The sequence below is a fragment of the Anas acuta genome, chromosome 20, assembly GCF_963932015.1.
Source record: "Anas acuta chromosome 20, bAnaAcu1.1, whole genome shotgun sequence".
Lineage (NCBI taxonomy): Eukaryota > Metazoa > Chordata > Aves > Anseriformes > Anatidae > Anas > Anas acuta.
The window spans coordinates 1663045-1679129 of NC_088998.1; the positions used below are offsets into that span (position 1 = coordinate 1663045).

Below are 16085 nucleotides of genomic sequence, written 5' to 3' on the forward strand. Positions count from 1 at the left end.
CAAGGAGCAGAGTGTGCTGAAAACTGCAATTTTGTTAATAAGGTCAACAGCACCCAGTGAACACACTGGGGAGTATCCCCAGAAGTCACTACTCCTGGGTTGCTTGTGACCCTGGTCTCCCATGCCAAGTGACAGTCACCTGTTGTTATCCTGCTCAGGAAGACCTCCTGTTGGCCCCCGCTCCTTCTCTCACAGCTCAGGATTCATGTGGTCCCCCCAGCCCTGCCACACACCACTCCCTGCAAGCCCAGCCACACACAGTTCTCCAGCCGATCGATTGCAAAAAGTGAGTTTATGCTTCAAAGATTTTCAAGGAAAGCTGGTCCAGAGACTGCCAGCAACCTTGCAGCAACCCAGGAAATGAATATTCCCCAAACCTGGCCCTTCAGCCTGTCTGCAGAAATCCAGCTCACAGCCATCCTCACTCCCCTAGTGATAAAATGAACTGCAAAGCAGGGAGACACTATTAGCACCCCAGGTACAGTATCGTGACTGAGAAGGGAAACACGTCACGGATAGACCCACAGACACCTGGGGAACTGCCATAGCATAAATATTTAGCACTTTCACACTTCGTGCTTTCATCATCCCCCAGCGGAAAGCCCCTACCACCAGCCTCCCTTCTTCAGCCGTGCTGTGAGCACCCACAGAGCCCTTCTCACCATGAGGCTCATTCAGTCACATCAGCAGCTGTGCTCTCCTCTGGGCTTGGTGGAAGGGTTCTTGCTTTTATGTTTGACCCAAAGAATGGGAAGATGCCACAGCCAAGAGCCTGAGGCTCCTGCCACTGTCCTCAAAATGTGAGGGACTCCAATGCAGGGCTAAGAGCAAGAGCTAGCACTGGAGAGACTGGATCTAGCTCTGCTGGGTGCTCTGAGCAATGTTTCCAGCAGATCAGCAACTTACCCACAGTAGCATTGTTCTCTTGGTAGACAGGCCTCAGCAGCTGTAAGACACAACCCGGAAAGGAGACTGTCACCTGAAGCGGGCTCAAGGCAGACTTCATAACAACAAACAGCAAATTTCAGCATGCCCAACCCAGCAAAGCCAAAGCACTCCAGAGAGGTGAAAATCTTTTATGCCCACCAGAAAATGAGAGCGATGTTCTGTGCTGTGGCCTGCACGGTGGAAGCACTTCCCATACCCCCCTCCTCTGAGCGAGCCCTGAGAGGAGGCAGCAGGTCACTGGCCTCAGCTCTACATTCCTAGTGGTAAATGCTTTAGGAACAGAGCAGAAGGTTTCCCAAGGCAGCTCTGGCTTAGAAACATGGCATGTGCTCCAGCAGACACGTAGAGGAGATGCCCCATAAGCGTGGGCCAAGCGAGATCCCAGCAAGCACAGCCAACAGCCGCGTGCAGTAACTCGAGCGTGGGGCTGGAAGGCCGCCCTACCTGGCTCCCCGGGTTCAAGGGTGCTAAGATGATGTAGTTCTGGTCAGCAGCAGAGGGCACCCGGGACAGGGGCGGCATGGTGTTCGGGCTTGGCTTGCCAATCTCCGTGTACCTCTCCCAGCCGTTCAGCACCAGCCCGTCGCTCCCGTCGTACAGTACGTGGCAGCTCCGGCGCTGCTCGGCCCGCGGGGGCATGGTGCTGTTTTTCTCCCGCTTGTTGGGCGGTGACTGCAGGTCGTAGGCAGACTTGCAGGAGGATCTGCGGATCATGCCATCATGCCCTGATTTGACCTGCGGGACGAGCCTCCAGACCAGCAGAATGATCTCTGTGGGGCAGTTCCTGACAGAGACAGCACAAGGCAAGTCAGAGATGGAGCAGAGGGGAGTGAGGCACCCCGAGGCACAGTCGGACAGCCATGAGCCCTTCCTCCCCGCAACGCCTCCACCCTTCCCTCCCCAGCCCCTGCATCCTTTCTTCTTCCCCTCCAAGGAGTCCTTTCCCAGAGTCCTGCATCCCTCAAAGCCTTCCCCTTTCTGCAGCCACCCAAAGCTCCTGTTCCCCTGCCCCGGGCTCCCTCAAGCTCTCTGTCCCGTAGCCCCACACTGATGCTCACCGGATTTCATGTGCCAGATCCACACATTTCCAGTGCTCCACGGGCTGCTCGTTCAACTGCAGCACTGTGTCGAGCTGTTGCAGACCGGCCTTTTCAGCTGGGCCACCTGTGGAGGGAAGGGATGTGTGGGTGTCAGTCACCTGCTGGACACAGAGCTGAACGTGCTGGGGCAGGGGATGCCCTGGGGTGAGGGGACACCCATGTAGCACAGCCTCACAGCTTGCACCACACACTGCAACAAAACTAATCTGCTTCCCCTAACAGAGCTAAGGTTGTTTTTCAGATTTATGCATTGTATTTTTTGAGTGTTAAATATATCACTGAGGAACTGATTGAAATCTGTTGAAGTCCATGAATTTCACAGCGCTTGGGCACAACGATCTCCTCAGCTGTTTGCTGTGTTAAATATGCATTATATATTAACATTACAAATCAGGAAAATAATATGAAAGCGTTGTTTTTGTGTAGAAACTCCAGGATGTGAACAGATGGGTCTCTGATTCTAGTTTCTGACCAGAGACGCTGTTCGTCACAGAGAGGGTGTTGCCAATAGTCTGACACGGGAAGCCAGGGGATTTCCTGGTGTGCAGTGGGGAACACCAGGGGGAGGCTGAGTCCTGGAGAGTCACACCAGGAGGATCCATTCAGGCAATCAAGGGCTCCTGCAGTCCTGCTCCTTCTGTGCTGATCTGGCTTCCCTTGACAGACGCTTCCCGCGGGTCTACCAACCACCCAGACAGATCTCAGGTTGGAGAGGGAACAAAATCTCTGCACGTTACAGCAACTCACTGCCAAAGTAGTAACCCAGTGGCCTCTGTCCTCATTAGAGGCAACAGAGAACTCAGTAAGTGAAGTTTATTCAAGGTAGCCAGAGTCCCGCAAAGCATGGGAGCTTCTGAGCCACAGCCTGCTCTGGGAAGCAAAAAGGAGCAAAGTCGTTCAAATCAAGAAGGATGAAAATGAGCCAATCTCTTACCAGAGTCCACTGCCTGCACACGGACTGGGGAGTCACAGCAGATTGTGAAGCCAAACCCATCGCTTCCTCGAGGGATCGTAATCTGAAAAGAGACACCGGAGTCACCCTTTTAAATAGGAAAGCACCCACTGGTTGTGATCAGCGAGCATCCCTCACTGCTTTCAGAAACACAGACACACAGCATTTCCAGAAGCAGCTGCAGAGCCCAAAGGAACTGCCGTGAGGAACGCTGTCACTCTGTAACCCCCCCAGATAATGGGTCTTTCCCCTGCTGCAGCCAAGGGGATGGAAAGAGCACTAAAAATCAATGTGAAATCAAGTCCAAAGACCGATGGAGATGAGCGACACAAAGCAAGTGTTTACTGAGCATATGCAAGTCTCCATTCATGGCTCTTGCAAGCGTAAGGAAAGGTCAGACAAGCCGCTGGAAAGGAAAACCTGGCAGTCTGACTCTGACACTGATTTCTAACACAGCTTCTCCAAGCAAATCACTTAAACATTTCATTTCCAGCTGGGCAATACGCAAACAGCAGCACTCCTCTTCTCCAGAGGAAGCCGTGAGGATCAGTGCACTCCTGTCTGCAAGGCATCTGTGCCAGAGCGGGCTCTCGTGTGCTACCCCATTAGCTGGGGTATGTTTTCTCTTGCTGAGTTTGAATAGGATGGATGCTGTGTTGATTTAGGCTCATTTCTCCTCCTGACTCTAAAAACAATGAGCTTATTAATAAAATTATATTTATTTTTTCATGTTGGCTTCCAGCAGCAGCTCAGCATGATGGTTCCTCTAAATACCTGATTCTCCCCAAGACATTTGTCAAGGTTCTTGCTTTACGGACAGAGAAAAGAAAAAATTTAACATCTATGACCTGTGTTATTTAGAGAACAAGCAGTCAGAGAGATGAGAAGGAATCCAGTGAAGCAGCCAAGAACTGCTTCCACACTCCGTTACCACAGGAGGGCAAATCCAGCAAGCTTTCATTTCTGCCTAATTGCTCAGCACACACACACACACACACAAAATAAAAATAAAATAAAATAAAATAAAATAAAATAAAATAAAATAAAATAAAATAAAATAATAAAATAAAATAAAATAATAAAATAAAATAAAATAAAATAAAATAAAATAATAAAATAAAATAAAATAAAATAAAATAAAATAAAATAAAATAAAATAAAATAAAATAAAATAAAATAAAAGGTGGGGGGAAGTCTTCAAAAGAGAAACTGTCTTTCTCTGACAGGATCATAAAGTAGGTCCAGTCCCGCTACGCTGAATGTTTTTTTCTCTCTGGAGTTTGGTGGATTCTCAAATAGCAGAGACTGCTTTTAGCCCTGTGCCTTCAAACCAACCTCACACCTTAAACGCAAAGCTTGGGGGATCCGAGTTCTACAGAAGCATCACCACCAGCACCGTGGGAGCCAGCCCAGCATCTCCCCTCCACATCCACCTCCCAGCCCAAAGCTTTCTGCATGCCGAGAGCTCTCTTACCCCTCCACGAGCTGGCTGGCTCCTGCCCACCACCAACGGAGACACCTTCCCTGTGTTCCCCACACAGCAGCTTCTCACTGCTGGTCTTCACTTTCCTCAGCTCCCACCACCATGCCCAGTAACAGCGAGCTGAACATCCACAGTTGCCACTGCACAGAGCTAAGAAATATGAGCACCTGACACAAGCTGCAAGGTGGACAACAGGATGGTGCAGACTCCAGGACCACGGCTGGCACAGATTCACTGTGCCCAAAACTTCATCAAAAGGTGCAGAAGAAATTGCCAGAACAGCGAAATGAGGAGGTCCAAGACACAAATCACTGTTGTCACTAACACAAAACAGAGCAGCATTCCTGCATGAGGCAGTCACTATAGCCCCAATAATAAGTGGTCATTTTTAATTAAGCTAATTTTTCCTGAAATCCCCACTGAGCTAAACCACGACATGGAAGATTAACACAGGAGCACAGAGAAAAGCTGACCGCGAGCTGGGAGCCCCGGCCCAGACTACAGAGGAAAAACTTTGAAAGTATGAGAGACTGGGACCTGTGCAAGCAAAATCAGCACCAGCGCTGTGCACTGGGTCCGAGAAAACTCACAGCAGCTTCTGCAGAGCGCAGAGACCTGCTTCTCACACAGCAGGTCGCCACTGGCTGCAGCCAGCTTCACGCAACGCTTCGTTCCCACATGCATTCATGCTAAAGCACCTTTTAAAAGAGAGGTCAGCAGCCTGGCAGAGACTTGGCTGCGTGTGTGCCTGCGTGTCCTCTATAAGCATTAAATTGAGGCAACACCTCTCAGGTTAGCACCTTCATAGTCAGCGTGCTAAGTCAGACCCTTAAGTTACACGGTAAACGCTCCCTGCATCCACCCCCATTGCACACTGCAGAGAACTGCCCAGCCAAAGACGTTTTCCTTCTATTCCTAATATTACCATTTACAAACGAGAGCAAATCAACAAGTAGCAGCAGCACACACACACGGCTCCTAAGGGGGAGAAAGCCCCCAGACAGCCTTGAACTGAAGCGAGAGCGGCAGCGGTGTGCACGCCGTGGCACACGGATCTCCCCGCAGGCACGGGGCCGCACAGACCTGTCTGTATCTCCGCTCCGAGCACACCTTGCAGAGTCCATTGAAGCGGTTCATGGCTGGGAACCCTAAACTCGCCGCTAGCCCATGAAAATCCAGTCCCCCGCAGCAGCCGTGATCCCGATCTCCTCGTGTCGCACCAGTGTGGAACAAACCACAGTCAAACTGGCATGACCGCCCATGGGAACCCAGCTCCAGAGAAGAATGGCAGGAAGCCACCTTTCACCTCCCCAGCCCCTGTCTGCGCTGTATGCCGCTTTACGATAAGCCAGAGGGCTTCCTGAAAACCCTAAGTGACAAGGAAGAGAGAGAGTTTTATATTAAAATTCCTGTCAACTATTTAGTATTCCCTAGTCCCCGCTCTGTTGATGTGGCTTTTGTTCCCGCGGCATTCTTCAGCCGCACGGAGCACTTTGTTATTGCAATGTTCTCACAAACACTCTGAGGATGTTTAAGCGGCGTTTCACAGGCACCGGCTGTGTGAGCTTCACTTCATTAAAAAGACAGCTTGCACTCATTACACTCATAGAGGACAACAGAGAAGATTTTTTGTTAATTTTTTAAAAAAGAAAAAAAAAAAAAAAAAGAAAATTTTGGTTTTGGAAGCACAAACCCAAAGGATACACACGTCCCAATGCTTTTTGCTCACAAAGTCACAGAGGGGGAAGCAAAGAGGTCAGCTGAATTTTACCTATGGGGTAATTTCAAAATTAAAGACAAAGAGAAACTCCAAGCCCAGCCAGCAGCAGGGCACAAAGCAGGACGCACCAAGTCTGCACGGCGCAGCCCCGACTGCCAGCGCTGCAGCACGACCTTCTGCACCCCTACGTGGGGATGGAAAAGGAGAGGAAAGGCTCGAGGAAACCCAAACCCCGGGCTCCATTGCCCAGCAGGCAGGGTGGCAGAGCGAGGGCGGCTGGGGTGGGTGTGCAAGGAGCTCCGGTGCTCCCAGGAGACCCAGCAGTGTGGTGGAGCTGCCGGAGGAGCTCCCGGGACTGCTCCGGGCGCATTGTCCCAGCTGCCGGGCTGGAGCTGGAAGGAGGATCAGCTTTCCTTCCCAGCCACCATCTTTCAAGTCCGTGGCGACTGCCGGAGAGGAAGGGAGGAGAGGGGCGCTGGCTTTGTTTGTCTTGCTCAATCCTACGCTTTAAAACAAATAACTGAAAACGCAGCTGAGGGAAGCAGCAAAGCGGAATTCAGCACAGATAAATCACGGGGCCGGCCGAGCCCGATTTCCGATGCAGGCCATGTGTTTGCGTTCCCATTTCCCACCCTTGCCTCTCCTATAAATCACTGAGGCTCCACCGTGGGCCTTTCCCTTCCCAGAGCAAACGGCCCCAGGAGGAGGAGGGGAGCAGACGCACCCGTCCATGGAGCCCTGGAGCCGGCCAGGGGCCGATGCCGTGCTGCCGGCAGCCAGCCAGCCCTGTCCTCATCGCTCCTGGTTCCCGTCACTCCCAGCACACGGCTGGTACTTTGTCTCTGTGGTGACACATTGGAAAACAAGGAGGTCCTTATATAGCAACAGGGAGCAAGTGTGGGGTTACCAGCCCCACTGCCCACCTCTGCCAATCAGTGCTTGATTGGGAACACTAATTGCCTGCAAAAACCATGGTGTCGATAGGATGACGCAGCTCCCACCTCAGCACCATCCTCAATAATACTCCAACCCTCCAGCTCATTTGAAAGCCCCACACGTGGGCTCTGCTCCCGGCGGCTCCCAGCCCCACATCCCCACACACCTCGTGGGGCAGAGCCCCACCGCACCGACCTTCAGCTGCTTCATGTTGGCAGTGTCCTGGCTTTCACATGTTGCATCCTGACTTCCCGGCACTGGCTCTTAAGGAAAAAAATAAATAATAATAATAATAAAAGCCACATCAGCCCAACAGCACACACCTCCTGATAGCCTTTCTCCCCCCATGCCACATCCACAAACTATAAATGAGATCTTTGTGTGCTAGGAGGACATCTCTGGGCCAGGTCAGCCCTGCATGGAAGCCCCAGGGGGTCTGCGCTTGTGGAACAGGCGCTGCCCCCTCACCCTGGCAGCATGTCAAGGAGACCAAGGCAGGAGAAAAAGCTCCCCACAAGGCCTGCATGGACCCAAAGAGCCAGAGCCCAGCCCCAAGTCCCCGTGAGAGACGCACCTCTGCTCTGCTTCAGCCGCCGCACAGCCACCTTCAGGTGCTTGGTCCTGCCCAGGTCCTCCCCGAGGAGATAATACCAGCCGCTGATCTCCTGGGCAGGGGGAGAGAAGCTGTTTGATGCAGGTACTCCAGCTTTAATTCAATCTGGTTGCCCAAAGCTCCAGAGGGGGCCTGCTGCTGGAGCTGCCCTGGTCAGAGCTGTGAGGCCACCCAGACATGCCTGTGCATGGAGGCACAGCCTGGAGCCCTTCTCTTAGGAGATGTGGACCACTAAACTCCGATGGCCACGCAGGAGGGACCAGCCAGCATGACAGTAATGAGCTCCTAGGGTGTTATGGAGAGACAGGGGGCAGGCAGACAGACAGTCCCAAGTAAAAACATCCACATCGTGTCTGCAGCTGCTGGCAGCCTCGCAGGGAGCACAAGGCTCCAGCCTCATCACCAGAGCTGGGTGCCCAGACCAACCTGCAGCAGAGCTGGGTGCTCCAGAGCAGAGCTCCCCCTGCCCCTGCCCCACATTTGTGCTCTGGGGGCGCAGAGCTGACCTTGGGGACCCCTCACATCTCTGCCAGGGAGCCACCACAGCCTCCCACTGCCCCCCTGGCAGCCAGCAGAAAACAGAGGTTAAAAAGTCCGACAAGGAGGGGACATCTTGCAGGGGACAAACCTGACTGGAGCAGAGGCTGCTCCTGGGGACAGCTGCAGTTCAGAGCTGTTCTGTCTAATTATCTGCACTGCTGGGAGAGAAAGAAAAAAGAAAAAGAAAACCACTCCGCATCTCATTTGTTCAGGCTACCTCTTATCCTTGTCTCAGGTAATTGCAACAAATAGCTCCTTTTTAACCTCTTGCTAGGGAGCACATTGCCACACCTCGGGGGATGAATTAACACTTCCACGAAGCCCTCGCAGCCTGCCTAGGTCCCCTCGGATGTGCCAACACCACGCCTGGGCTGGCCAGGGATGAAAACCCTAACCACCGGTGGTTAGGACGAAACATTTCGGTGTTTCAGGGGGTCAGCAGGAGCCATTTACAGCAGGAGCCTTGCCGGCTTCGTCTGGAAGGCAAACCCGGGCGGTGTGAAAGCTGTATTAGCAGGCAGCAGCCAGGCTGGGGCAGCAGCAGTGGCCAACCTGCCGCATCAGGGACACAGACCAGCACGGGGTCCTGGCAGCACCGCTGCCTCCAGGAACATCTCGAGATGTGGCCACCTCTACGTTCGCCCTCCCCAGCAGCACCTCAGCTGGTGAAGCCCCTGGTTGCTGTGTCCCCGCAGAAAGGAGCAATTGTCCCCTGCCTCGGACCCCTCCTCCAGCAGCCTCCCCATCCCTGCCTCCAGCTGTCACACCGACACCAGTCTCCCAGCGGCCGTCCATACTGGCAGCGGGACCACTGGGAGCTCCTGGGCACCATCCCAGCACCTTTGCCCCGCAGTGCGAGAAGCCAGCTCCTCCCTACTCCTGCCCCAAAGGTGCACCATGTCCAGCCACTGGCCTGCAAGGGTCAGCCCCAGCCCAACACACAGCGCTCCAGCACGGAGGTACCTTGTCCAGGGCCAGGAGGGACTTCACACCGAAGCTCATGCACCCGATCAGTTCACTCTGTCTGCAGAGAGTCAGAGACCATCAGCACATGCTTGTTGAAACCTCCCTGCAGACCACCTCCCCCATGCACATCTCTGCAGGGACCCTGCAGGTATCCCTGCCCACACCAGCAGCTGGGCAGTGCCCAGGACGTGCCTCTCTCCCCATGCTTTGAGCAAACGTGGTGTAACCACACGGCTTGGCTGCAGCAGGGGCAGGGAGGAGCTGGGCAGCAGCATCCTGATCACCTCCAGCCTCCCTGCTGCTGGCAGCAGCCCAGCCAAGGAGGCAGAGGCAGCCTGCAGGGTGCCAGGCCCCTTGCTGCTGCACTTTCCTCCTCCCTGCATTGCCCCAGGAGGGAGAGAAGGTCCCTGGCCCAGTCTCCAGCTCCACTTGGCTTTACGCAGTTTGATGCTGGACCTGGTGATGGCCACCGAGCAGCCGCAATGTGGACAGAGAGTGCCGAGGGCAGGACTCCCTCTCCCCAGCCTGCACGTGCTGCACTGACGTCAGGGACAGTGCTCAAGGCCTGAGGCACCAGAGGAGCTCAAGTGGGTTGGCCAGAGCAGATGATGGGTTCACCATGGTGCCAGCCCTGTTTTAAAGAGTTCAAAATGCACCTTGGCAGCCCCATACCTGGAATTTCTCTCTCGGTTCCAGACTGTGACCAGGAGACGCTTCTGCTCATCCTCCTCTTGCACTGGGCTGTAACAAGCAGAGGGGACAGCCTGTGAGCACTGCTCTGCCCCAGAGCACTCAGCAAGGGCTGCCCTCATGTTCGTGGCACCCTCAGAGCCAGGTCTTCTCCTCTGCTCCCTGCACGGAGCACTGCAGCATCCCCCCAGGTGGCAATCTCCCCACATGAGCCACTGCTGCCCTGATTTAGTCATTCCTGGAAAAACAGCCACAAAGGGATGTGACCTCCTCCGGGCAGGTGCTGGGGACATTGCTCAGGTGGTTTAAGGAGAAAAAATGTGTCATGCAGAAAGACACACATCCACCATTGAAAAGCAAGTACAAGGAACAGTTCATGCTCTGAAATAACTGTTCTGACCCAGATTAAATGTTGCACTAGGACAGAGGACTGACAGACTGGTCCACTAGCAATAACAAGCTTTACCGAAACGTTACGTGTCATACAGCTCCTTTCCCATGCAGAAACATGCTTTAGCTATAGTAAATCCTTTTACCTTCTTCCTTCGTACCAGTGCCCATACTATTGCAGAGGTGTAAAGTCTAGGAAATTGAGTGTGTTTGCCCAAATCCTGCCCACCAAGAAAAGTCCGACCGTGCAGGAGTGCCACTGCCATGCTGTGTGCTGACAGCTTTATGAGCCTCCACAAAGCTCTGCCCAAAAGCTCAAGGCATTTCAGCTATAAAAAACAGCAGAATAACGTCTGTCACTCCTCATCTCAGCAGCAGACCTGCTCATGCATGATGCATGTTTATTACAGATCATAATGCAAAAGCAAACACAGCTTCTTGGCATCGCGAGGGTGCCCAGGACAGCAGCCACGCGGGTCCCCCACCGCTCAGTGGGAACAGAGCTGAGCAATGACCCGGGGCTGCCGCTGCCCCGTCATACTCACAAAAGAAAGTGCTCGTGGAAGATGGGATTTTTGCTGTCTGGCACAGTCTTCGTCTTCTGCCTGCATTTCCAGTCAGCATCTGGCACGATCGACATCTTTACGTAAGGAAACAAGCAGCACATCAGCCATCTCAAAGCAGGCACCCGGCACGCAGCTGGCAGCCCTGCCCCTATGGTGGCAGGAGATGGCACAGCCACTTCTACGGGTGGCTGAGTCTCACAGATCCAACTGAGCCCATGCTAACGGGTGGTTTAGATTACTCTACCCTATGTATGCCAAGCTATTGCACTACAAAACTCCTTAGAGTGCAGGCGAAGGAGAAGAGCAGAAAATCAGGGGCAGATGTGAGTGGATCCTGCTGGCTGCTCTCCGACCCACAGCCCCCACACAGGGCAGATGCTCCATGCACTGTGTGCCCTGTGGTGGGAGCACCCTCACAGGAGAGCCCCAGGGCCATGCAGTGCTGGCTATGCACTTCCCCTTGGTCACCCAACACGAGGCTCTTGCACCGAATGACTAACACCGCCCTTACCATGCTGCACTCTGCTTTCCTTCTCCGCTGTGCCAACAAACCCCATGAGGTTGGGGAGAGGCCAGCCACCTCCTGGCACACAGCGGGTGCTCAGCCAGAGCAGGACAGAGAAGCCCAAGTAGGAAACAGAAGAGAAAGGCAGCCCAGAGCATGCTTGGGAGGAGCCAACCCCAAAATGCCAAGAGAGCACAAAGCACCCCGCACAGAGCCCCAGCAGAACCCACCTTCACGTAGGAGTTGCACGGCCGACACTCCTTCCCCAGCAGACCTTTTGCTTCCATGACTGGAAAGGAAACGAGGCAGTCAAGGCCCAAAGCACCAGGGAAGGCATCTCCCTGCACTGCAGCGCTCTGCTCTGCGGGGCTGAACCTGCCCCCACTGCCAGACCCCGCACACCTCCCCACAGCCCAGCCTCGCCAGGCACCCACAGACAGGCAGGCATTGTGCTGTATTTTTTCTTTAACACAGCCGTGCTCTACTGGCATCTGTGGTGAGGATGGCAGCAGATGCAGTTCAGCATCCAGGTGGCAAGTTGTATTTCATTTGCCAGACCTCACACACTTCTGTGCTCCCTGCCCTGGAGCCAAATGCCCCATCAGGTTAAATACCAAGGGCTGCATCCTGAGGCAGCCGTGCCAGCAGGGACTCAGCACCATCCTGCTGCCAACAGTGGGGAGCCCTGCCCTTCCCAGGCATGCAGCTGGAGGCAACATCTGAGCTGCAGAGCCCTGATAGCCCAGGACAGGCTACCAGGTGATGCTAAGCTTGCTCCTAATATCCCCAACAAGGCAATAGTGCCTTTGTCAGGGAGAGAGATGTGTTCCTAAGAAACATGGTAATCCGGGCAGAAAGCCCCATGCACAAGGGGAAAGGACTCTGCAAGAGCCTCTGGTGCCTTCTGAAGCAGTTTGCAAGGTTCCTCCAGGACAGGTTCCACTAGGAGCCTTCTGCTCCAGACAGACCTGCTTTGGGGTTAAATACATTGGGGTGGAGAATGAAGAAATAGGATGGATCACTCCACCGTCACCCACCTCCTCCTGCACACGCTGACTACCCTGAGCACCCAGTGCGTGCAGCAGGATGTCAGGTCCCAGGCCTTGGGCCACACTTCTGCCTCTGCTCGACCATTTCTCAGCTCTGAGCCCCCACTTTGGGGGACAACATCCAAAATAAGACAGTGACTTGCATCGATGTTGAGGCTGTTCAGATGGAGGGATTTGGGGTGAAGCCTGTGCCAGAACTGGGTTGGTGGGAGCCATAAAACATTTTCCTGCTGTTGTTTCTTTACAAAGAAAGCTTTACAAAGCTTTTCTGCACAGCTGGAAAAGGGCAGCAAGTGGAGAAGAACAGGGGCTGAGCATGGCTCAGCTGGTCCTCATGGCCCCACCAGGCTCAAGCCATCCTCTGCCCCCATTTCATTACAGGCAGGAAAGGGTGAGGCTGGCCGTAAGGTGGGCTGTTGCTAATATTTTTGGGCAATGTTTTTGACCAATGTTTTTTTAAAAAAGACATTTCAGAGGAGACAAAACATTTCAGATTTTCTCTTCCAAATTATTTTTTTTTTTTGTCTTTTAATCTCTTCATACAGAGCAAAATAAAAACTTTATATAATCAGAACACAAAACACACTGTGGTCATCTGGAAATGAAATTTCCAGAAATTTTGGCTTGGCCACTAAACCAAAGAACTGCTGTGCTGTGGAGCTGTTCCCAACAGGCACCACGAATCCCCCAGGTCTGAAAGAGCTTGAAGGCAAGGCATGGCAGTGCTGACCCCATCGCTAGTCCCCCATGGCTCTGGGGCCACCTCCCCATGCACCCTAGGGTGACACTCACCATGCAGCGCTAGGATCCGGCCCCGCAGCTCAATGGACAGCTTCAGCTGGCCTGGAAGAAGGAGAGGGGAGACAGTGAGGGAGGCAGAGCTCACACCAGTGCTCAGCAGCATGGGGACTTCGCAGCCCCAAGGCTTGTGCAGGGCCAAAGCCATCCTGCTCTGCCCTGGGCACAAGGCGTTTCTCAGGGAGACAGGGGAAAGAGGTGAGAACATCTGCTACTAAAAACTTATGCCTTCAGATGCAAAAACCATTCTAACAAAAACTGAATACCTTTTTCTCAGCATACAGTAAACTGCTAGCATCTGGTACAAGCCCATGGCAGAAAGGAAGGGAGAGCATCAAGGTGAATAGTTGATTAAGCAGAGGGTGAGTTTAGCCTTGCCAATGGATGCCATGTGCTCGAATTCTCCCCCTGCCTGCATTCAGCTTCCCCTGCGCCTCTGTCCTGAGCTTCTGTGCGGGCACGGGGCTGTCACCTCCACAGAGGTGACAGTGGGCCAAGCTGCAGATGGCCTGGATGAAGGCCAAGGACAACCAGTGCCTTTGGTGGCAGGAAGATGCCTGCACAGGGTCAGCCAAGGCACTAACCCGGTCTCATGCCTCTGCTGCTGCGGGACCACGCTCCTCACACACCTCCCCCCACTTGCCCTGCTGCACGCCTCACCCGGCTGGTGCAGGGGAAATGGAGAAGCTTTAAAAGCCCTTCAGTGGCTGTCACATCCAGTAACAGCTCATTATCACGGGTACTGTTGAGCAGAGAGGATGTGGTGACGAGGGCCAGCACAACACAGCTCGCAGCACAAGCCCAGCCGCCAGGCAGCGAAGCATGGGGAGGGCACCCACCCCTCAGCCTCCCCACGGGGCTGCATTCCCTGGGGATCCCAGCCAGCTGGGGCTGGTAGCAGACAGGTAATCTCCTAAAACCAGGAGTCAATGCCTGCTTTAATCTAGGATTAAACAAGAATGGTTTCGGATGTGTTTTGACACTGAATAGTTGTCAGGAGGCCAACAAGGCCAGCAGCTGCCAACCCCAGGCCAAGCAGCACCGCACCGTCCTGCAGCACAGGGCTTTTGATCAGGGAGGTCGGGTCAGGGAGAGCCTCGAGGAGCTACAAGAACACAACGTGACTTTGCAGCAGGACTGGACGGAGATCCCCCTGGCCTCAATGCCCTGGCTCGGCCGCAAACCCCTGGCCAGGTTGTGGGCCCGGTGCCTGTCATCACCATGAGCAGAGTGAGGAGCGGCCAAGAGACCACAGGCAGGACGGTTCCAGCAGCCTGGGGGTGAGACGTGACCACCACAACGCCAAAGCCACGGGCATGCTTTCCAGGTCCAACACAGTTTCTAAAAAGCTGACCCTGGGCTCTGAGGGTCTGCACCAGGCGCAGAATCAGACTGACCAAAAGTTGGAAGTTAGGGAGCAAACCAGGGAGACGGCACCGGCTGGACCATCGGGACCTACCCAACCTGCTAAAACCACCACAGCTGGGACCGAGTCTGTGGCAGGAGTCACACAGCAGTGCCTGATGCTGTGCGGAGGGGTGGGGAGAGCAAACAGGGGCCAAACCAGACACCACCAAGTGGCCATGGATGACAAAAAGAAGGAAGTTTTACACTGCATTTCTGCAGGGCTTGGAGACCAGAGCAGGGAGGAGATTGTGCTTCCAACCCACCAGCAAGATACAGGGCCAAGTGAGACACACAGCACACAGCGGCCCTCCTCCCTCCTGTGGGACTGCTTCCCTTCTCCCTTGGGGGGGAGCAGCAGGTCGGAGCCCAGGATAAAAATGCAAAGGGGGTTGGCAGGGCCGAGGCCAGGGCAGCCATGCCTGCCCTTGGTGGTAGCAGGCCAAGGGTGCAGATCTTGGTGAGGGCAGAGGGAGAGCACTTCTGAGAGCACTTCTGCCCCCCTGCAGGTGGAGAAATAAACCAGAAGAGAGCTCAAAGTCTGTCAGGGACAGGGACAGCTGAAACCTAACTGCCAAGGCTGGAGGACCCAGGCTGACCTCTGAATCCAGAAAGCCTTCTGCAGAGTCACAAGGACCAGACGGGAGGATTGTTTCTTAAGAACAAACCAACAAAGGAGAACCACAAATACACCTTTGGCTGGCATCAAAGTCACCACCTGCAAGCACAGCATCCATACCTGGAGAACACACTGCTACAGCCTGCTCTGCATGCAGGTGATAGCCCTTCAGCAGAGCTGAGAATAAAACCCAGCTCTTTCACAGCTGTAAACCCAACCTGCAGTTCCTGCTGCCTTTCACAACACCCATGCCAGATCCCCAAGCTCCCGCTTCTTATCTGGAGCTGCAATTTGTGATTTTTGGCACTGCCTGTACCTGTCCGCAGGCAGCTGATTCCCAGCATTGAACAGCCAAGCAGTCACAGCCCCAGTGCCTGGGAGGGCCACGCACGCAACCCCCCCCCCCCCCTCCCTGGCTGAGCAAGAGCTCGGGTCTGCAGGCAGCAGCTCTGCTCTGCCAGCTCACCCCTACACATCTTTACTCCCATGCACCATCAACTCTGCATCAGCCCTGAAGCCTGCCCACAGCACCCAGACTGGCACAAAGGCTCAGCTGGCGGCGCTTTCCAGGGTCTAGGCAAAACCCTGCTGGTGTTGGAGCGGGCTCTGAAACCCGAGCAGCTTCTGAAAGGGCTCCAAGGGAGCTGCTGCCCACCACCATACCAGCCTGGGTATAAGGTGCAGATTTTGGGGGTGATGCAGGGTCTGACATCTGTGTAATTGCTCTGGACCAACCCAAAACTAAACATTCTCAAACACTGCTGGAGAATCAAACAGACGGAAAATATCTCTGGTGCAACATCTTA

The 16085-nt window shown here is 54.1% G+C and overlaps 1 protein-coding gene across 4 annotated transcripts in view; it reads right to left on the minus strand.

Moving 5' to 3' along the window:
* Positions 1-16085, minus strand: part of RGS3 (regulator of G protein signaling 3) — a 78115-nt gene that overhangs the window by 53671 nt on the left and 8359 nt on the right. For 2 of the 4 annotated variants that reach the window (XM_068656809.1, XM_068656810.1), the window contains 11 exons: positions 13251-13301; positions 11640-11698; positions 10884-10978; positions 9931-9999; positions 9256-9316; positions 7714-7804; positions 7335-7402; positions 2983-3064; positions 2007-2112; positions 1393-1732; positions 907-946 (listed from right to left, as the gene is read on the minus strand). In XM_068656809.1, the coding sequence (XP_068512910.1) occupies positions 907-946; positions 1393-1732; positions 2007-2112; positions 2983-3064; positions 7335-7402; positions 7714-7804; positions 9256-9316; positions 9931-9999; positions 10884-10978; positions 11640-11698; positions 13251-13301 (1062 nt within the window). Of the gene's footprint in view, positions 1-906; positions 947-1392; positions 1733-2006; positions 2113-2982; positions 3065-5566; positions 5728-7334; positions 7403-7713; positions 7805-9255; positions 9317-9930; positions 10000-10883; positions 10979-11639; positions 11699-13250; positions 13302-16085 lie in introns of those variants that run through there. The other 2 variants (XM_068656812.1, XM_068656811.1) reach the window with 2 other exon arrangements.